Genomic DNA, 18,751 nt, shown 5'->3' on the forward strand with positions numbered 1-18,751 from the left:
GTGCTTCTATAAGGATGCTCCTCAACTTGCCCACCCACCTATCCACTCCCTCCTGCCTCCCTGCCCTGTCGCAGGACCGAGGACCTCTCCTCCCATTGATGCCGTCCTGTGCTCATGTGCGGCTGGAGCCATGGTCTCCCCATGTGCACTCCTTGGTTGGTGATTTAGACCCTGGCAGGTCTGGGGGATCCGGTCGGTTGATAGTGTTGTTCTTCCTATGGATTGGAAACCCCTTCAGCTCCTTCAGTCCCTTCTCCAATACCTTCCTTGGGGACCCTGTGCTCTGTCCAGTAGTTGGCCGAAAGCATTCACCTCTGTATTTGTCAGTCTCTGGCAGTGTGCTTCTTAGAAGACAGCTATATCAGGCTCCTCTGAGCATGCATGTTTTGGTATCTGCAATATTGTCTGGGTTTGGTATTTGCCACTCAGTATTCCTCAGTTGAGAATTCTTTGTTTAGCTCTGTACCCCATTTTTAATAGGGTTATTTGGTTCTCTGGTGTCTAACTTCTTGAGTTCTTTGAATATACTGAGTTATTAGTGAGCTGTCAGATGTAGGATTGGTAAAGATCTTCTCTCAATCTGTTAGTTGCTGTTAAAAATTCTACTAGAGAACTCTTAAACCTGATAAACAACTTCAGCAAATAGTCTGGATATAAAATTAACTCAAACAAATCATTAGCCTTCTTCTACTCAAAAGATAAAAAGGCTGAAAAGAAATTAGGGAATCTACACCCTTCACAATAGTCACAAATAATATAAAATACCTAGGTGTGACCCTAACCAAGCAAGTAAAAGATCTCTATGACAAGAACTTTAAGTCTCTGAAGAAAGAAACTAAAGAAGGCCTCAGAAGTTGAAAAGACCTTCCATGCTCATGGGTTGGCAGGATTAATATAATAAAAATGGCCATCTTACCAAAAGCAGTCTACAGATGCAATGCATCTCCATCAAAATTCCAGTTCAGTTCTTCATAGAGTTAGAAAGAGCAACTTCCAAATTCATTTGGGATAACAAAAAAAAAAAAAAAAAAAAAAAAAAAAAAAAAACCAGGATAGGGAAAACTACTCTCAACAATTTAATGAACTTCTGGGGGAGAGCACCATGCCTGACCTCATGCTGTGTTACATAGCAATCATGATAAAAACTGCATGGTATTTGTACAGAGACAATAGATCAATAAAGTAGAATCGAAGACCCATTAATGAACCCACACACCTATGGTCATTTGATCTTGACAAAGGAGCTAAAAATCATCTAGTGGAAAAAAGACATCATTTTAAACAAGTGGTGCTGGTTTAACTGGTGGTCCAGCATGTAGAAGAATGCATATCGATCCATTCTTATCACCTTGTACAAAGCTCAAGTCCAAGTGGATCAAGGATCTTCACATAAAACCAGATAAACTGAAACTAATAGAAGAGAAAGTTGGAAGAGCCTCAAACATGTGGTCACAGGGGAAATTTTCCTGAACAGAAAAACCAATGGCTTATGCTCTAAGATCAAGAATCGACAAATGGGACCTCATAAAATTGCAAAGCTTCTGTAAGGCAAAGGACACTGTCAGTAGGGTAGAATTATTTTCTTATTGTGTTGTGTTGAGGCAAGGTCTCTCTTCATAACTCTGGCTTTCCTGGAACTCACTGTGTAGACAAGGGTGTCTCAACTCACAAAGATCTGCTTTCCCCTGTTTTTTCAATACTTTAACATTTCCACATTTTTAAAATAGTGTAGAAATGACTTCATATTCAATTGCAGTATAGTGTAGAAATGGAGTGTTTTTGCAATAATGTAGAAAAAGATAGCTTTGCTTTCACAATGTACAAGGGCGTAAGTGAAAGCAAAATAATAATTTAGCTCACATTTAACCCAGCAGGAAGCTTAATACAGATTGAGTAATTCTCCACAACATATCTTCTTCTATGTAAACTAATCTCATGGTTTATTCTTCATTAAATTGCCAGGAAGCTATTTTATGTTGGCAAGATTATGTGCAGCATTGCATGTTCTCCATTCCTCCTCCCCCTTGATTTTCTCCGTCAAATTTGATAAGGTAATACTGTTAAGATTTTTTGGTTTAAAAGAATGATTTAAAAGTATTATTTCTTGGTGTAAAGTTGCCTGAAAAACCATAGGTTTCAGGTTTTAGTTAGCCATGTTGCTGAGTATCATCAAACAAATACCAGAATGCTTAAAGGTAAGGTGGTAATTGTAAGGTTTTGAACATTAAAAATAAAATGCAGATAAAGCATGTACTTTGAGGAGTTAAAGGTGCCCTTCTAACTAACACCTTACAGCACTGGCTCTCAACTCTCCTAATGCTGCAGCCTTTACTATAGTTCTGCATAGTGTAGTGACTTGAACCATAAAATTATTTTTCTTGCTACTTCATAACTATAAATTTTGGTACTGTTATGAATCATAATATAAATATCTGTGTTTTCTCGTGGTCTTAGGAGACCCATGTGGAAGGATTGTTAAACCTCACCTCGAAGACTCACAACCCACAGGTTTAGAAACACTGCCTTACAGTATTTGGCACATAGATTTTTTTTTTTTTTTTAAATTGCTTCAGCTTCAAAGCAAAACATGGATTCTAACCTTTCTCAGGAAGTAGGAATGAAAACTATACTTAAGGAGAAAAAAAAAAGAAAACTATACTTAATATAAAAACGGCAAGTTCATACATTATGCAGTGGTGGGAAAACTTTTTGACTATATTTCTCAGAATAATCATGGTGGAACATACGGGAAAGCAGAGAAATGTGGGTACATCTGGAAAGCTTTTCAGACATCTTGAAAGCACAATGTAAACCAAACTTGTAAACAACTTCTCTGTTGCCAGTTGCAGTGGTAATAGTGTCCAATCCAGGAGCAGACCAACCTCTGAAAGAGGAGACCAGGCAGTACCTTTTTATTTTAGAATCTGCATAACAGGAACAGAATGTTGAAATGTTGAAGGATTGTTACTGAATTTGCTGAGATAACAAGTAGCATCAACTACCCTTTTCTCTATGCATGTGAATAGGTATTTGAAAATGTCAGAGAGTCAGAGATTTTGCTATTACTTAATATTGTTAAAGCCAACATTGCATAGATACTGTAGTTCAGCATTGATTAGTTGAAGGAGAAACAAAGAACTTACTTGAAGGAATTAGTGAAGAAAAGTGATACAACCATTCTTTATCAGAAGTGAGCAAATACATTTTATTTAGAAAATGTTATGTTGGGTATGTCTGTGTTTTAAACTATTATGTCCAAGCTGATTTCAAGCTTCTGGGCTCAAGGGATTTTCTCTGTTCAGCCTCCTGAATATCTGGGACTGCAGATGTGTGTCAGAGTTCAGCTATATATATATCCTTAAATTTTTCTCACCTCTTCACATTCTACATTTCATTCCTAATACTTCTTACTATGCAGACCTAGATTTCTTAAAACTTACTTTTAAAAAGGGTTCTCAAATGCTTTGGCTCCTCCCCTTTAGTCTGCCATCCAAAGGTAGGGGAGAAAATATGTTAATAGGACAAGAGGATGTGGACCTGTTTAGAATTAGTTTCTTGGGAGTGATTCCAATCTCCACTGTCAGGACACCAGCAATCCAGCTCTGTAGTGTCAGGATAGCAACCATGAATTAGCAGTGGTGGCATGACCTAACAAAAACTGCTAGGCCTCTGCTGTATCATGTTTTTTGAGTCCTACTTATACTCTTTCCATGTCCTCCCATGGGTCTTGCTTCTGTATCAGCAAAACACCATGTGAGTCTGTATTACTTAACGTATCCAGAAAATTCCACTTCATTACTAGACTTAATATTATATGAGGGTTGAGCTATACCTCCATAATCAATCCATTTACATTCTAAGTACTTGTATCTATTTCAATACTACATTATTTAAAATATTTGAAGACTTTATTTTTATTTTCAATGTTTCAGTGCTTTGTCTGCAAATATATCTTCCATCACAAGTACAGAGGTCAAAAGAAGACACTAAATCCTATGAAAGTTGAGTTAAAAATAGTTGAAAGATACTATATGGGTATTGGGATCTGAACCTGGGTCCTCTGGAAGAGCAATCACTACATTTGACCACTTAGTCATCTCTTCAACCTCACAACACTAAATAAATACTTTTTTACTGATTCAATCTATTATACTCCTTTATCCTAAATTCTAAAAACATGTTTTCTTTTTTCATTTTTTATTTTTACTTGAAGGACTTTATTTTAAAAAAGCAAAGATAAATGTACAAATTTTAAACATTTTTGCATAAAAGTATATGAATACAATTTTGTCATTACTTGGCATTTTAAAATAAGGTTTGATAGTGTGCATTAAGATCTTACTAGTTACAATGAGCATAAAGTACATGTAAAACAGGATGAAACCTGGAATTAGTCAAGGTTTTCTTGGTGTGTAGGGAGTAAACATAATGGTTTATCCTTTCCTTTTCTTTTTTTTTTTTCCTTGAACGTCACACAGTCTGTGAGTTGTTTCTGGGATGTTCAGAGCTTTCTGGGGTTAGTATCCAATTATCAGTGACTGCATATTATGTCAGTTCTTTTATGACTGGGTTACCTCACTCAGGATGATATTCTCTAGATGCATCCGTTTTCTTAAGAATTTCATAAGGTTATTTTTTTCTGATAGCTGAGTAGAACACCATTGTGTAAATGTACCACAATTTTGTAACCATTCATCTACTGAAGGACATCTGGGTTCTCTCCAGCTTCTGGCTATTATAAATAGAGCTGCTATGAACATTGTGGTGCATGTGTCTATGTTGGAGCATCTCTGGGGTAAATGCCCAGAAGTGGAATAACTGGGTCTTCAGGTCTATGGCCAATTTTCTAAGGAACCGCCAGACTGATTTCCAGAGTGGTTGTATCAGTTTACAAGCCCACCAACAATGGAGAAGTGTTCCTCTTTCTCCACATCCTCACAAGCATCTGCTGCCATCTGAATTTTTGATCTTGGCCAATCTGACTGGTGTGAGGTGGAATCTCAGGGTTGTTTTGATTTGCATTTCCCTGATGGCTAATGATGTCGAGCACATCCTTAGATGCTTCTCAGCCATTCGATATTCCTCAATTGAGAACTTCTTGTTTAGCTCTGTATCCCATTTTTTAATAGGGTTGTTCGATTCTCTGGTGTCTAGCTTCTTGAGTTCTTTGTATATCTTGGATATTAGGCCTCTATCTGATGTGGGGTTGGTAAAGATCTTCTCTAACTCTGTTTGCTGCCCCCCCCCCCTTTTTTCTTCACTGTGTCCTTAGCCTTACAGAAACTTTGCAATCTCATTAAGTTCCATTTGTCAATCTTTGACCTTAGAGCATGAGCTGTTGGTGTTCTGTTCAGGAAATTTTCTTTGTCCTTATGTGTTCTAAGGTTTTCCCTACTTTCTCTTCCAATCGTTTCAGTGTACCTGGTTTAATGTATAGATCTTTGATCCACTTGCACTTCAGCTTTGTACAAGGAGATAAGAAAGGGTCTATTTTCATTCTTCTGCATGCTGAGTGCCAGTTGGACCAACACCATTTGTTGAATAGGCTGTCCCTTTTCCATTGAATGTTTACAGCTCCTTTGTCAAAAATCAGGTGACCATATATGTGAAGGCTCATTTCTGGATCTTCTATTCTATTCCATTGATCCACATGCCTATTTCTGTACCAGTACCATGCAGTTTTCAGCACAATTGCCTTGTAATATAGCTTGAGGTCAGGGATAGTGATTCCCGCAGATGTTTTCTTGTTGTTGAGGATGGATTTCGTTATTCTAGGTGTTTTGTTATTACAGATGAAATTACACATTGCTCTTTCCAACTCATGAAGAATGGGGTTGGTATTTTGATGGGGATTGCATTGAATCTGTAGATTGCTTTTGGTACGATGGCCATTTTTACAATGTTGATCCTTCCAATCCATGAGCAAAAGAGATCTTTCCTTTTCTGAGAACTTCCTCGATTTCCTTCTTTAGAGGTTTGACATTCTTGTCATACAGGCCCTTCACTTGCTTAGTTAGAGTCACACCGAGGTATTTCATAGTTTTTGTGACTAGTTGGGATATGGAAGAGGGTAAGTTTTAGTAGTTAAGCAGTGGCTTAATTTTGCTTTACTTATATGTTGCGTGTCCCAGAGTATTGCTTCAAGCCATTACATTACAGTGTAATGTAACTCAGGATGGCATCAAACACACAATCCTGCCTCAGGCTCCAGCATGTGAATTTCAGGTTTGTACCACCGTACTACCTGGCCACTGAGAGAATTATGAAGTAGGGTGTATATAAAAAAAATCCAAGAAAACCCTCAAGCCTAGTTTTCATAGTTTGGTTAGTTTTTCAATTCTGTAACATGTTAAGTAAGAATTACTACTGGTAACTTAAACAGCAATATCACACATATATCTTAACAATTTATGTTTCTTTACGGTTACTAATTAATGTCTTAATTTTTCTTCTCTTTTTTTGTAAGCAAAATTTTTAATTGGATTTTAAAAATTAAAATACTATCACTTCCCTGTTTTCTGTCCTCCCTCCAACTCCTCCCAAATTCTTCTTTTCTTCCTCTCAACTTGATGGCTTTTGACTATTATTGTTAGATATGTATAATCTTTTTTTTTCACTCCAGATTTTATACCCCTCCCAGGACACCCTCTGACTGTTCCACATCCCATACCTCTTCTTGCAGTCTCAACAAGGATGTTTCTACCCTCCCAAAGCCCCATCCCACCAGACATCTAAACTCCCTGGGGTCTCCAGTCTCTTGAGAGTTAGGTGCATCTTCTCTGACTGAGTCCAGACCTGGCAGTCCTCTGCTGTCTATGTGTTGGGGGCCTCATATCAGCTAGTATTTGCTGCCTGGTTGATGGTCCAGTGTCTGAGAGAACTTGGGGGGGGGGGTCTGGTTTACCCTCCTCCTCAGCTTCCTCCAGTTTTTTCTAATTCTACCAGAGGTGTCAACTGCTTCTGTCCATTAGTTATTTGTAAGTATCTGAATCTCACTCTTTAATCTGCTTGTTGGGTCTTTTGGAGGCAGTCATTATAGGACCCTTTTTGTGAGCACACCATAGCCTCAGTAATAGTGTCAGGCCTTGGGGCCTCACTTGAGCTGGATTCCAATTTGAGCCTGTCACTGGACCTCCTTTTCTTCAGGCTCTTCTTCATTTTTGTTACTGCAGTTCTTTTAGACAGAAACAATAATGGGTCAGAGTTTTTATCTGTGGGATGGCAACCCCATTCCTTACTTGTTGCCCTGCCTTTCTATGGAGGTGGGCTCTACAAGTTCCCTCTCCTCAGTGTAAGAGTACTCCCTTTGAGTCCTAAGAGTCTCTCACCTCCCAGGTCTCTGGTACCTTCTGGAGGGTTCCCTCACCTTCTACCTCCTGAGGTTGCCTGTTTCCATTCTTTCTGCTAGTCCTCAGGGCTTCAGTTTTGTTCCCCCAACCCAATAGTTGATCATGTTTTCCTCTTCCCATCCTGGTCCTCTTTCCCATCCAGTTCCCTCTCTCCCCCTCCTGTGATTGCTTTCTTCTCGTTCCCAAGTGGGATTGAGACATCCTCATTTGGTCCTTCAGCTTGTTAACCTTTTTGAGTTCTGTGGATTGTATCCTGGGTATGCTGTCTTTAATTTTCTATGGGGAAATACGAATCTAATCTTCTGTTCTATCCTATGTTATAAGGAGCATATTTTAATATGATTTTTATAATCGAATTTTAAATGCTTGATTTATGAGATTTGTGACAATTAGTGATATAATTATATCAAATCAGTTGAACTGGGTTGTGTCTGTTTTAATAAGGCCAAATTTATTTTACGTAATTGTTATTGCTATATATTTTTAGCCTAGCCCATGTTAGCATAGAATGTTGAGGATAGGTTTCTCGTTTATGAGTATGAATGAAGTGTTCTCCACTGTTTCACCTTTCATCTTGCTTCTAACTTTTATCTTTTTCATAAATAAAGCTTCTTCCATAAAATCTAACCTAAGATAGAACTGGATATTGAGCACCCCAGTTCACCTTTTAGAGCAGAAACCTGCCTTGTGTCTAAGCATATTTTTTAGTTTGATATCTGAACAAATGTGTGCATCTCCAAGCAAATAGAGATCAGTGACTATTGGAACCTTTAATCTGTTTTTGGTTTAGGCATATAGGCCCTTAATTCTTACTACGGTACTTTCTGATGTCTTCATCAAAACATTTTTAAAACTACAGTGATGATTCTTAATGAAGTACTAATTAATAGTGGAATAAAGTTTATATATGTAGACTAAGTTAAAATGAAGACATTAAGCAATGTTATTTGACGCTAGATGAACAACTGTAGGAGACCCAGAGTTGAATACCTATAACCCCACCCCCAGGATGGTTCATTTAATGAGGATATAAAAATTTTAGGCTTTAGCCAGAACAAAATTATCATTTGTGCCCCATCCACTTTAAATAGTGGGAATCCCCTCAAAACCTTTGTGATTGTTTGTTGTAATATAGGAAATGAAGCAGCACGAGACACTCCCCTTCTTATTGTTCACTCACTTACATCTTAGGTCATAAAGGCTGCAAGTGAGATCTTCAGAGGCAAACACATTCGTTCCCTTTGTGGAAATAGAAAAGGTATATTTAATAAGGCCAACACTCCATGCTGAAATATGTTTATTTCTTCAGAATTTTTTAGACATCTCTAAAGAGAGGTTCTTTGTCCTTTGCTTTCCCCTTTTGCCGGCAGAAAATATTTAGTGCCTTTCTCCAGATGCTAATTAGGCATATCTGAACTCTGGTGAAATGCTGAAAAAGGCTCCATGAAGTTAAATATTTGGGATTTATTTATTTATTTTTTTTATTTTGGGTGTTTAGGAAGAGGTTACAACTTGAATTTCCAGTAACTACAACTAAGTGACTGAGTGAGTGAGTGAGTGAGGGAGTGAAGGAATGAAGGAATGAGTATATTGCAAGTTTATTTATGTTGTAGATGAAAAATGACAGGAAAACAGGAAACAAATTAGAAATCTTAGTTGAAAGTTTGACACTCTATTTTAGATTAGTGGTCAGCTCAGTTGCTCAGGAAATGAATCAATTCAAAATTATTAAAATATATTCAAGAATACTATTAATTTTTCATTTAGTGGAAGAGAAATTTTCTGTTCCTCATTTTTTTCTTTGGTGGAAATAAGTTTACCCCTGTCTGAATATTGTGCATAATGTTACCTGAACATGTAAATACTTGAGATGCTAAAGGAAAATTTAGTTTAAAAAATTTTGATTTTAATTTTACATTTTCTGAATGAATGTATTCAGTTTTATTTTACATGAGAAGAAATTACTTTATTTTATGATTAGTTCTTTATATTTTTCAATGAATTTGATTTATTTTATCTTTGGTATGATTATCACACATGTACTGTATCAGTATAAATCCATTCTTGTTAACAACAGCCTTTGAAACCTAAATGCTACATCACTGATTGGATATTGGCACCTAACAATACAAAATTATCTAGGAATGCACAATTGAATAGGGAAGAATCAAATAATGAGGGCCATCAACACGGGAACAACTTTCTGGTGTTTAATAGGAACTGTGAACTTAAGCAAGTATGTGATTGCTGAGAATGGATTTTTTTTTTTAGTAAAAGTAGAGAAAGCATCAAGTATGTGTGTTGAAATTTCTTTCATCTACCTGTATGTGTGAAATATTTGTATATGCTTGTATCTCTCATTTACTTGCTATGACTATCAACTAAGAGATAGGCAGTAAGTAGAAGGCAGTAAAGGATATTGCTCAGTCAACAAAGAGTGGCAGTAGTTGATGAGATGATAAAAAATGAGCTCTGAGAGCAAAGAGTAGAATTTTGGAAAACATGTTTGCTATCATGGGTTTAAAAGTATCAATACTTTAATGAGGTTTTTTTTTTAAAAAACTTTTTTCAAAAACAAAGATAAAAGAAAAAAATTTTAAACATTTTTGCATAAATGTATACAAAGAGGTTTTTAAAAAATCAAATTTATTAGTGATAACAAATATAACTATGTAAAGTGTTTCAACTGTGAAAGTAGAACTTTTTGATCAGTAAACCGATATTTTCATAACTAATACATGATTATTTATTTATTTATATTGGATATTTTATTTATTTACATTTCAAATGCTATCCCCTTTCCTGGTTTTCCCTCTGCAAACTCCCTATCCCATCCCCACACCCCGCTTCTATGAGGGTGCCCTACCACCCACCCACCCTCTCCCACCTTACCACCCTGGCGTTCACCTACACTGGGGAATTGAGCCTTCACAGGACCAAGGGCCTCTCCTCCCATTGATGCCAGATAAGCTGTACAGCATACAAAAGTTATTCAAGATGCAATCTGAGTAAACTAATAGCTATTTGAATAATCTTCCCTTCTTCAGTTACCCACTTAAGTTCTCTTCTCTTCTTATATTTCAATCAAAGCACAATATACTTTAATAGATTTAATGTATTAACAGAAAAGAAAGTGCCGCTACTTGTTTTTAAGTGTAGGTAGAAATGTAGTACAGTGCTTTTGCTTTTTTTACTAAAAAGCCAGGTGTAACCTTAACTTGTCGTCCCTTGCCTTTGCCTTCCTAGTGCTAGGGTTATATGTCACTGTGCTACTCAGGAAAAAAACTACACACACATAAAACATGATTTATATGCTAGTGTATAAATGTTACATTAAATGCAATCAGTTTTCTTTTTTTTTAAACGACTTTATTTTACAAAACAAAGATAAATGTACAGATTTTAAATATTTTTTGCTTAAAATTATACATTTTTGTCAGTACTGTTTTTTCAGACATTGAAATAATTTTTACATAAAACCATGTGAATATATTTTTTTAGTCAGTACTTGATTTTTTTCTAGGGCTTGACAGTATGCATTGAAAACCTAATAGTTACAATAAGCGTAAAGTACATGCAAAACAAAACGCAACATGGAAATAGTCAAAGTCTTCTTGTTTTGTAAATATATGTATATTTTTTTGTTTTCTTTATTTCTTGGACTTCATACAGTCTGTGAGTTGTTTCTGGGGGAGTGCAAGCCTCTGGGGTTAGCATCCCACTATCAGTGACTGCATATTATGTCTGTCCTTTTGTGACTGGGTTATCTCACTCAGGATGATATTCTCTAGGTGCAGCCATTTTCTTAAAAATTTGGTTAAGTCATTGTTTCTGGTGGCTGAGTAGTATTCCATTGTGTATACGTACCACAATTTTTGTATCCATTCATCTTCTAAAGGACATCTGGGTTCCTTCCAGCTTCTGGCTATTATAAATAGAGCTGCTATGAACATTGTGGTGCATATATCTTTGTTGTGTATTAAAGTGTCTCTGGGGTATATGCCCAGAAGTGGAATAGCTGGGTCTTCAGGTAGTACTATATCCAATTTTCTGAGGTATCGCCAGACTGATTTCCAGAGTGGTTGTATTAGTTTGCAACCCCACCAACAGTGGAGAAGTGTTCCTCTTTCTCCGCAGCCTCGCCAGCATCTGCTTTCATCTGAGTTTTGGATCTTGGCCAATCTGACTTGTGTGAGGTGGAATCTCAGGGTTGTTTTGATTTGCATTTCCCTGATGGCTAAAGATGTCGAGCACTTCCTCAGGTGTTTCTCGGCCATTCGGTGTTCCTCAACTGAAAACATTTTGTTTAGCTCTGTACCCCATTTTTTAATAGGGTTATTTGATTCTCTGGTGTCTAGCTTTTTGAGTTCCTTGAACACCTTGGATATTAGGCCTCTATCTGACGTGGTGTTGGTAAAGATCTTTTCCCATTCTGTTGGTTGCCGTTTTGTTTTCTTGACGATGTCTTTAGCCTTACAGAAACTTTGCAATCTCATTAAGTCCCATTTGTTAATCTTTGACCTTAGAGCTTGAGCCATTGGTGTTTTGTTCAGGAAATTTTCTCCTGTACCTATGTGTTCTAAGGTTTTCCCTACTTTCTCATCTAATAGTTTCAGTGTATCTGGTTTAATGTGGAGATCTTTGATCCACTTACACTTGAGCTTTGTACAAGGAGATAAAAAAGGGTCTATTTTCATTCTTTTGCATGCTGAGTGCCAGTTGGACCAGCACCATTTGTTGAATAGGCTGTCCTTTTTCCATTGAATGTTTACTGCTCCTTTGTCAAAAATCAGGTGACCATATACATGAGGGCTCATTTCTGGATCTTCTATTCTATTCCATTGATCCACATGCCTATTTCTGTACCAGTGCCATGCAGTTTTCAGCACAATTGCCTTGTAATATAGCTTGAGGTCAGGGATAGTGATTCCCGCAGATGTTTTTTTGTTGTTGAGGATGGATTTAGCTATTCTAGGTCTTTTGTTATTCCATATGAAATTGCACATTGATCTTTCCAATTCCATGAAGAACTGGGTTGGAATTTTGATGGGGATTGCATTCAATCTGTAGATTGCTTTTGGTAGGATGGCCATTTTTAAGATGTTGATTTTTCCAATCCATGAGCATGGGAGATCTTTCCATTTTCTGAGATCCTCCTCAATTTCTTTCTTTAGAGGTTTGAAGTTCTTGTCATACAGGTCCTTTACTTGCTTAGTTAGAATCACACCAAGGTACTTCATAGTTTTTGTAACGATTGTGAAGGGTACGTTTTCCCTAATTTCTTTCTCCACATGTTTGTCCTTTGAGTACAGGAAGGGTACTGATTTGAGTTAATTTTGTATCCAGCCACTTTGCTGAACTTGTTTATCAGCTGTAGGAGTTCTCTGGTGGAATTTTTGGGGTCACTCAAGTACACTATCATGTCATCGGCAAAGAGTGATGTTTTTATCTCTTCCTTTCCGATTTGTATCCCCTTGATCTCCTTTTGCTGTCTAATTGCTCCAGCCAAGACTTCCAGTACTATGTTGAATAGGTAGGGGGAGACTGGGCAGCCTTGTCGAGTCCCTAATTTTAGTGGGATTGCTTCAAGTTTCTCGCCATTAAGTTTGATGTTGGCTGTTGGTTTGCTGTATATTGCTTTTATTATGTTTAAGTATGGGCCTTGGATTCCTGTCCTTTCTAGGACTTTTAACATGAAGGGGTGTTGGATTTTGTAGAATTGTTTCTCACCGTTTAGTGAGATGACCATGTGATTTTGGTCTTTGAGTTTGTTTATATGGTGGATTACGTTGATGGATTTCCTTATGTTAAACCATCCCTGCATCCCAGGGATGAAGCCTACTTGGTCATGATGAATGATCGTTTTGATGTGTTCTTGGATTCAGTTTGCAAGGGTTTTGTTGAGTATTTTTGCATCAATGTTTATAAGTGAGATTGGTCTGAAGTTCTCTTTCCTTGTAGGGTCTTTGTGTGCTTTAGGTACGTGGGTTATTGTAGCCTCAAAAAATGAGTTGGGTAATATTCCATCTGATTCTATCTTTTGGAATAGTTTGGCGAGTATAGGTGTTATATCCTCCATAAAAGTCTGATAAAATTCTGCACTGAACCCGTCTGAACCTGGGCTTTTTTTGGTTGTGAGGCTTTTGATGACTTCTTCTATTTCTTTAGGTATTATAGGGTTATTTAGATGGTTTACTTGGTCTTGGTTTAACTTTGGGACCTTGTATCTGTCTAGGAATTCATCCATTTCCTCCAGATTTTCCAATTTTGTGTAGTATAGTTTTTGTAGTAGGATCTGATGATTTCTTGAATTTCCTGTTTCAGTTGTTATGTTCCCACTTTCCTTTCTGATTTTGTTAATTTGGATACTCTCTCTTTGCCCTCTAGTTAGTCTGGCTAGGGGTTTATCAATCTTGTTGATTTTCTCAAAGAACCAACTCTTGGTTTTGTTGATTTTTTTCAATGGTTCTTTTTGTTTCTATTTGGTCTATTTCTGCCCTAATTTTGATTATTTCTTGCCGTCTACTCTTCTTGGGTATATCTGCTTCCTTTTGTTCTAGGGCTTTTAGCTGTGCTGTCAGGTTGCTGATGTGAGCTCTCTCCAGTTTCTTTTTGGAAGCACTTAGGGCTATGAGTTTTCCTCTCAATACTGCTTTCATTGCATCCCATAGGTTTGGGTATGTTGTGTTTTCGTTTTTGTTGAATTCTAGAAAATCCTTAATTTCTTTCTTTATTTCTTCTTTGACCCTGCTATCCTTTAACAGAGCATTGTTTAGTTTCCATGTTTATGTGGGCTTTTTGTTGTCTTTGTTGTTGTCAAAGACCAGCCATAGACCATGGTGATCTGAGAGGATGCATGGGAGTATTTCAATCTTCTTATATCGATGGAGGCTCGTTCTGTGTCCAATTATGTGGTCAATTTTCGAGAAGGTGCCATGGGGTGGTGAGAAGAAGGTGTATTCTTTTATTTTGGGATAGTATGTTCTGTATATATCTATTAATTCTAGTTGGTTCAAAGTCTCTGCTAGTTTTGCAGTGTCCTTGTTCAGTTTCTGTTTCCCTGATCTGTCCATTGGTGAGAGTGGGGTATTAAAGTCTCCCACTATTATTGTGTGGGGTGAAATGTATTTTTTGAGCTTTAGTAGGGTTTCTTTTATGAATGTGGGTGATTTTTTATTTGGAGCATATATGTTAAGGATTGAGAGTTCCTCCTGACAGATTTCCCCGGTAATGAGTAAAAAGTGTCCTTCCTTATCTTTTTTGATAACGTTTGGTTGGAAATTTACTTTATTCGATATTAGAATTGCCACTCCAGCTTGCTTCTTGGAGCTGTTTGCTTGGAAGTTTTTTTCCCACCCTTTTACTCTGAGATAGTGTCTGTCTTTGTCTCTGAGATGAGTTTCCTGTATGCAGCAAAAGGCTGGATTTTCTTTATGTATCCAGTCTGACAGTCTATGTCTCTTTATTTGGGAGTTGAGACCATTTATGTTAATAGATATCAAGGAATACTTGTTTCTGTTTCCTGCCATTATTGCTTTTTTGGGTTGAGTTGTGTCTGTGTTTTTTTCTTCTTTTAGTTTTCTCGTTTAGGAGTTTTCTTGTTCTTACTAGGCTGTATTTTCCCTCATTGTATTGGGTTTCCCAATAAGTTGGGTAGTATGACTCTATTTTGTGGAATAGTTTGTAAAGTATTGGTATTAGGTTGTCCATAAATGTCTGATAGAATTCTGCACTGAATCCATCTGGTACTGGTCTTTTTTTGTTTTTGATGGCTGCTTCTATTTCTTTAGGTGTTATGGGATTATTTATATGGTTTACCTGGTCCTTGTTTAACTTTGGTATCTGGTATCTGTCTAGAAATTCATTTATGTCCTCCAGATTTTCCAGTTTTGTTGAGTATAGGCTTTTGTAGTAGGATCTGATGATTTCTTCAATTTCCTCTGTTTCTGTTGTTATGTCTCTCCTTTCGTTTCTGATTTTGTTAATTTGGATACTCTTTTTGCCTTCAAGTTAGTTTGGCTAAGGGTTTATCGATCTTGTTAATATTCTCAAAGAGCCAGCTCCTGGTTTTGTTGATTCTTTGTATAGTTCTTTTGTTTCTTCTTGGTTGATTTCTGCTCTGAGTTTGATTATTTCCTACTGTCTACTTTTCTTGGGTATATCTGCTTTTTTTTCTTTGTTCTAGAACTTTCAACTGTCTGTTAAGTTGCTAGTGTATGCTCTCCCCAGTTTTTTTTTTTTTTTTTTTTTTTTTTTTGGAAGCACTCAGAGCTATAGTTTACCTCTTAGTACTGCTTTCGTTGCATCCCATATGTTCGGGTATGTTGTGCCTTCATTTTCATTAAATTCTAGAAAATCTTTCTTTCTTTATTTCTTCTTTAACCATACTATTGTTGAGTAGAGCATTGTTCAGCTTCCATTTGTATGCGTTCTTTTTGTTGTCTTTATTGTTTTTAAAGACCAGCTTTCGTCCATGGTGATCTGATAGGATGCATGGGAGTATTTCAATCTTCTTACATCTATTGAGGCTTGTTTTATGACCCACTATATGGTCAATTTTGGAAAAGGTGCCATGAGGTGCTGAGAAGAAGGTGTATTATTTTGTTTTAGGATGAAATGTTCTGTAGATGTCTGTTAATTCCAGTTAGTTTATAACCTCTGCTAGTTTCACTGCGTCTCTGTACAGTTTCTGTTGCCATGATCTGTCCGTTGATGAGAGTGGGGTGTTGAAGTCTCCCACTATTATTGTGTGTGGTGCAATGTATGTTTTGAGCTTTAGCAGGAATTCTTTTATGAATATGGGTGCTCTTGAATTTGGAGCATATACATTTAGGATTGAGAATTCATCCTGATAGATTATTTTCCCTGTAATGAGTAAAAAGATATTTACTGTGCCTCTTAGTTGATATTTTTCTCCCTCTTCTATTCCTATTATCCTTACGTTTGGTCTTCTCATTGTCCTGGATATCCTATACGTTTTGGTTAGAAGCTTTTTGGTTTTTGCATCTTCTCTGAATGTTTTGTCTATGTTTTCAATAGTGTCTTCAACCCCTGAGATTTTTTTTTTCCATCTCTTGTATTCTGTTGGAGATGCTTGCATCTATGACTCCTGATTTCTTTTTTAGGTTTTCCATCTCCAGGGTTGTTTCTTTTTGTGTTTTCTTTATTGTTGTTTCTATTTCCATTTTCAATTCCTTTTCCATTTTGGTTGTTTTCCTGTAGTTCTTTGAGTGATTTTTGTGTTTCCTCTTTAGAAGCTTCTATTTGTTTCTGTTTGTTCTCCTGTATTTGTTTAAGGGAGTTATTCATGCTCTTCTCTAAGATCTTCATCATTATCATGAAGTATGATTTCAAGTCTAAGTCTTGTTTTTCTGAAGTGTTTGGCACTCCACTACTTGCTGTGGTGGGAGAGCTGGGTTCTGATGTTGTCAGGTTGTCTTGGTTTCCATTGCTTAAGTTCTTTCGCTTTCCTCTTGTCATCTCGTTATCTGTGATTATACATGGTGTTGCTGTCAGTGACTGGCACCTGTCTCTCCGGTGGATCTGTGGGCCTGTGGGCTCAGGAAGAAAATTGCTTCTGAGTGATTGGCTTTTTGTGGGTGAGCAGTGAGTTCTGGTGGCAGGTACTCAGTTGTCTTTGTGGGCTTTAGGTGTGGGAGTTCTTGTGAGGCTGTTCTGGAAGCTCAGTCCTTTGCCCACTGTCCTGAGTACTAGTGGTAGGGACCTGGCTCTTTCTCCAGGACCCTTTTTCAGGGAGCACAGCACTCTCTGACCACTGAGAACTCGTGGTGTGCCCTCTCTGTGCCTATGTGTCAGGCTCACCGCTGGGCCAGGTGTAAAAGTGCCTGTGGAGCTGATCTTCCAGCACCACTTTTCCCAGGCAGATCAGAGTTCTCTCTGACATAGGCCAGGGCATCACTGCAAAGCACTGTCTGTGCTCTGGGTGCTCACATTGCAGCGTCACCAGGCCTGTGCCCCAGGTTATCTGCTGGTCTATGTAGAATTCACCCGAGCATCTGATCTGCAAGCACACCCTTTTTGGGCAGATTGGGATATCTTCTAACTGTGGGCTGGAAAGGAGCTTTTTCCATAAGAACAGCTGCAAAGCCCTTTCTGTGCTCTTGTTGCTCATGGCACAGCCTCATCAGGCCTGTGCCCCAGGTTACCTGCTGGTCCAAGTGGAAGAGCCCATTGGCGTCTGGCCGCAAGCATAGCCTTTGACTTACTTTCTTTCATAAGACAAATTAAAAGAAAAATGCCTCATTAAACTTTTGGAGGTCATTGTTACAGGAGAAGTTAAACCATGTAAATGTCTTTTTATATAAACGTTTATTCATTTTTTTGTATTAATATGTGTGCTCTTTCTACGTAGGAGAATATATAAAAAATTGGAGGCCAAGATACTTCCTTTTGAAGACAGATGGCTCATTCATAGGCTATAAGGAGAAACCTCAAGATGTGGATTTACCTTATCCCCTCAACAACTTCTCAGTGGCAAGTAAGTGAATAACAATTGTCAATTCACTGTGGGTTCATTTATCTACATGACATTATACAGCAGGTGTGTTTATGGATCTGAGAAACCAGTTCAAAAGGTGTTTTTTTGTTTTTTTGTTTTTTTTTTTTTTTGCATTTAATGGAAAGAAGCGATCAAAATTTAACTGTATGAGATTTCAATTCTTTATGACAGGGACTTACAATTTTATGCAATGCAGTTTAATGTTTTCCAGTTTTAGACTTGAATGTAATAAATATAATTACCCACCTATACAACTTAAGTTTTTTTATATAAAATGTAAATAAGGACCTATGATCTAGGTTGTAAGATGTTATCCTACTTTCTGTCTTACCTCATAGAATTTCCTGTCATAGTGTTTGGTTGTTTGGCTTATTATATAAATGTTTTTCTATTAGAAAACATTTCCTGGGATTATTTTATATTTTTTAGTTATATTAATATTTCTTAGGAATATCTAACAAATACTCAGTTTACTTAAAAATGTCCTTGTTGAATTTGTGTAATTAAAAGATGTCCATGATAATAATAACAATGATTACTTTTATTTTCATATTTGACCAAGCTTTAAATAGTTTATACCTACTGATCCAATTAAAGGCTTTTCCTGTATTTATCCAGAACTACAGCAGTTTCAAGTTCAAATTGGCATACAGAAAAACGAGGTACAGTCTAGTCTAGTGTTAAAACTTTTAATTAGATGGCCTGCTTTACTCTCTTTTAGTTGGATGATATGTTAGATGTGTTTGAAAAGTTAGGAGGGAGAGTTGACATTTGTGAACATACTTAAATAACCACAAGACCCAGGAAAGACAACAGTTAAGTATTGCAAAATTCATTTTACCACAAAAGAATTTCAAACTTTATTTTCAGCTTTAAAAATAAA

At 37.0% G+C, this 18,751-nt stretch overlaps 1 protein-coding gene across 3 annotated transcripts in view; it reads left to right on the forward strand.

Annotated features, from left to right (window-relative positions):
• The window catches only part of AKT3 (AKT serine/threonine kinase 3), a 246,318-nt gene that overhangs the window by 110,896 nt on the left and 116,671 nt on the right, over positions 1–18,751 (forward strand). For all 3 annotated transcript variants that reach the window (XR_013974863.1, XM_080909361.1, XM_080909362.1), the window contains exon 3: positions 17,722–17,847. Coding sequence is in view for 2 of the 3 variants with exons in the window: in XM_080909361.1 (XP_080765487.1) it covers positions 17,722–17,847 (126 nt within the window). In the remaining variant the exon portion in view is untranslated. The remainder of the gene's footprint in view (positions 1–17,721; positions 17,848–18,751) is intronic.

The sequence above is a fragment of the Micromys minutus genome (genome assembly GCF_963924665.1).
Source record: "Micromys minutus genome assembly, chromosome: 1".
NCBI lineage: Eukaryota > Metazoa > Chordata > Mammalia > Rodentia > Muridae > Micromys > Micromys minutus.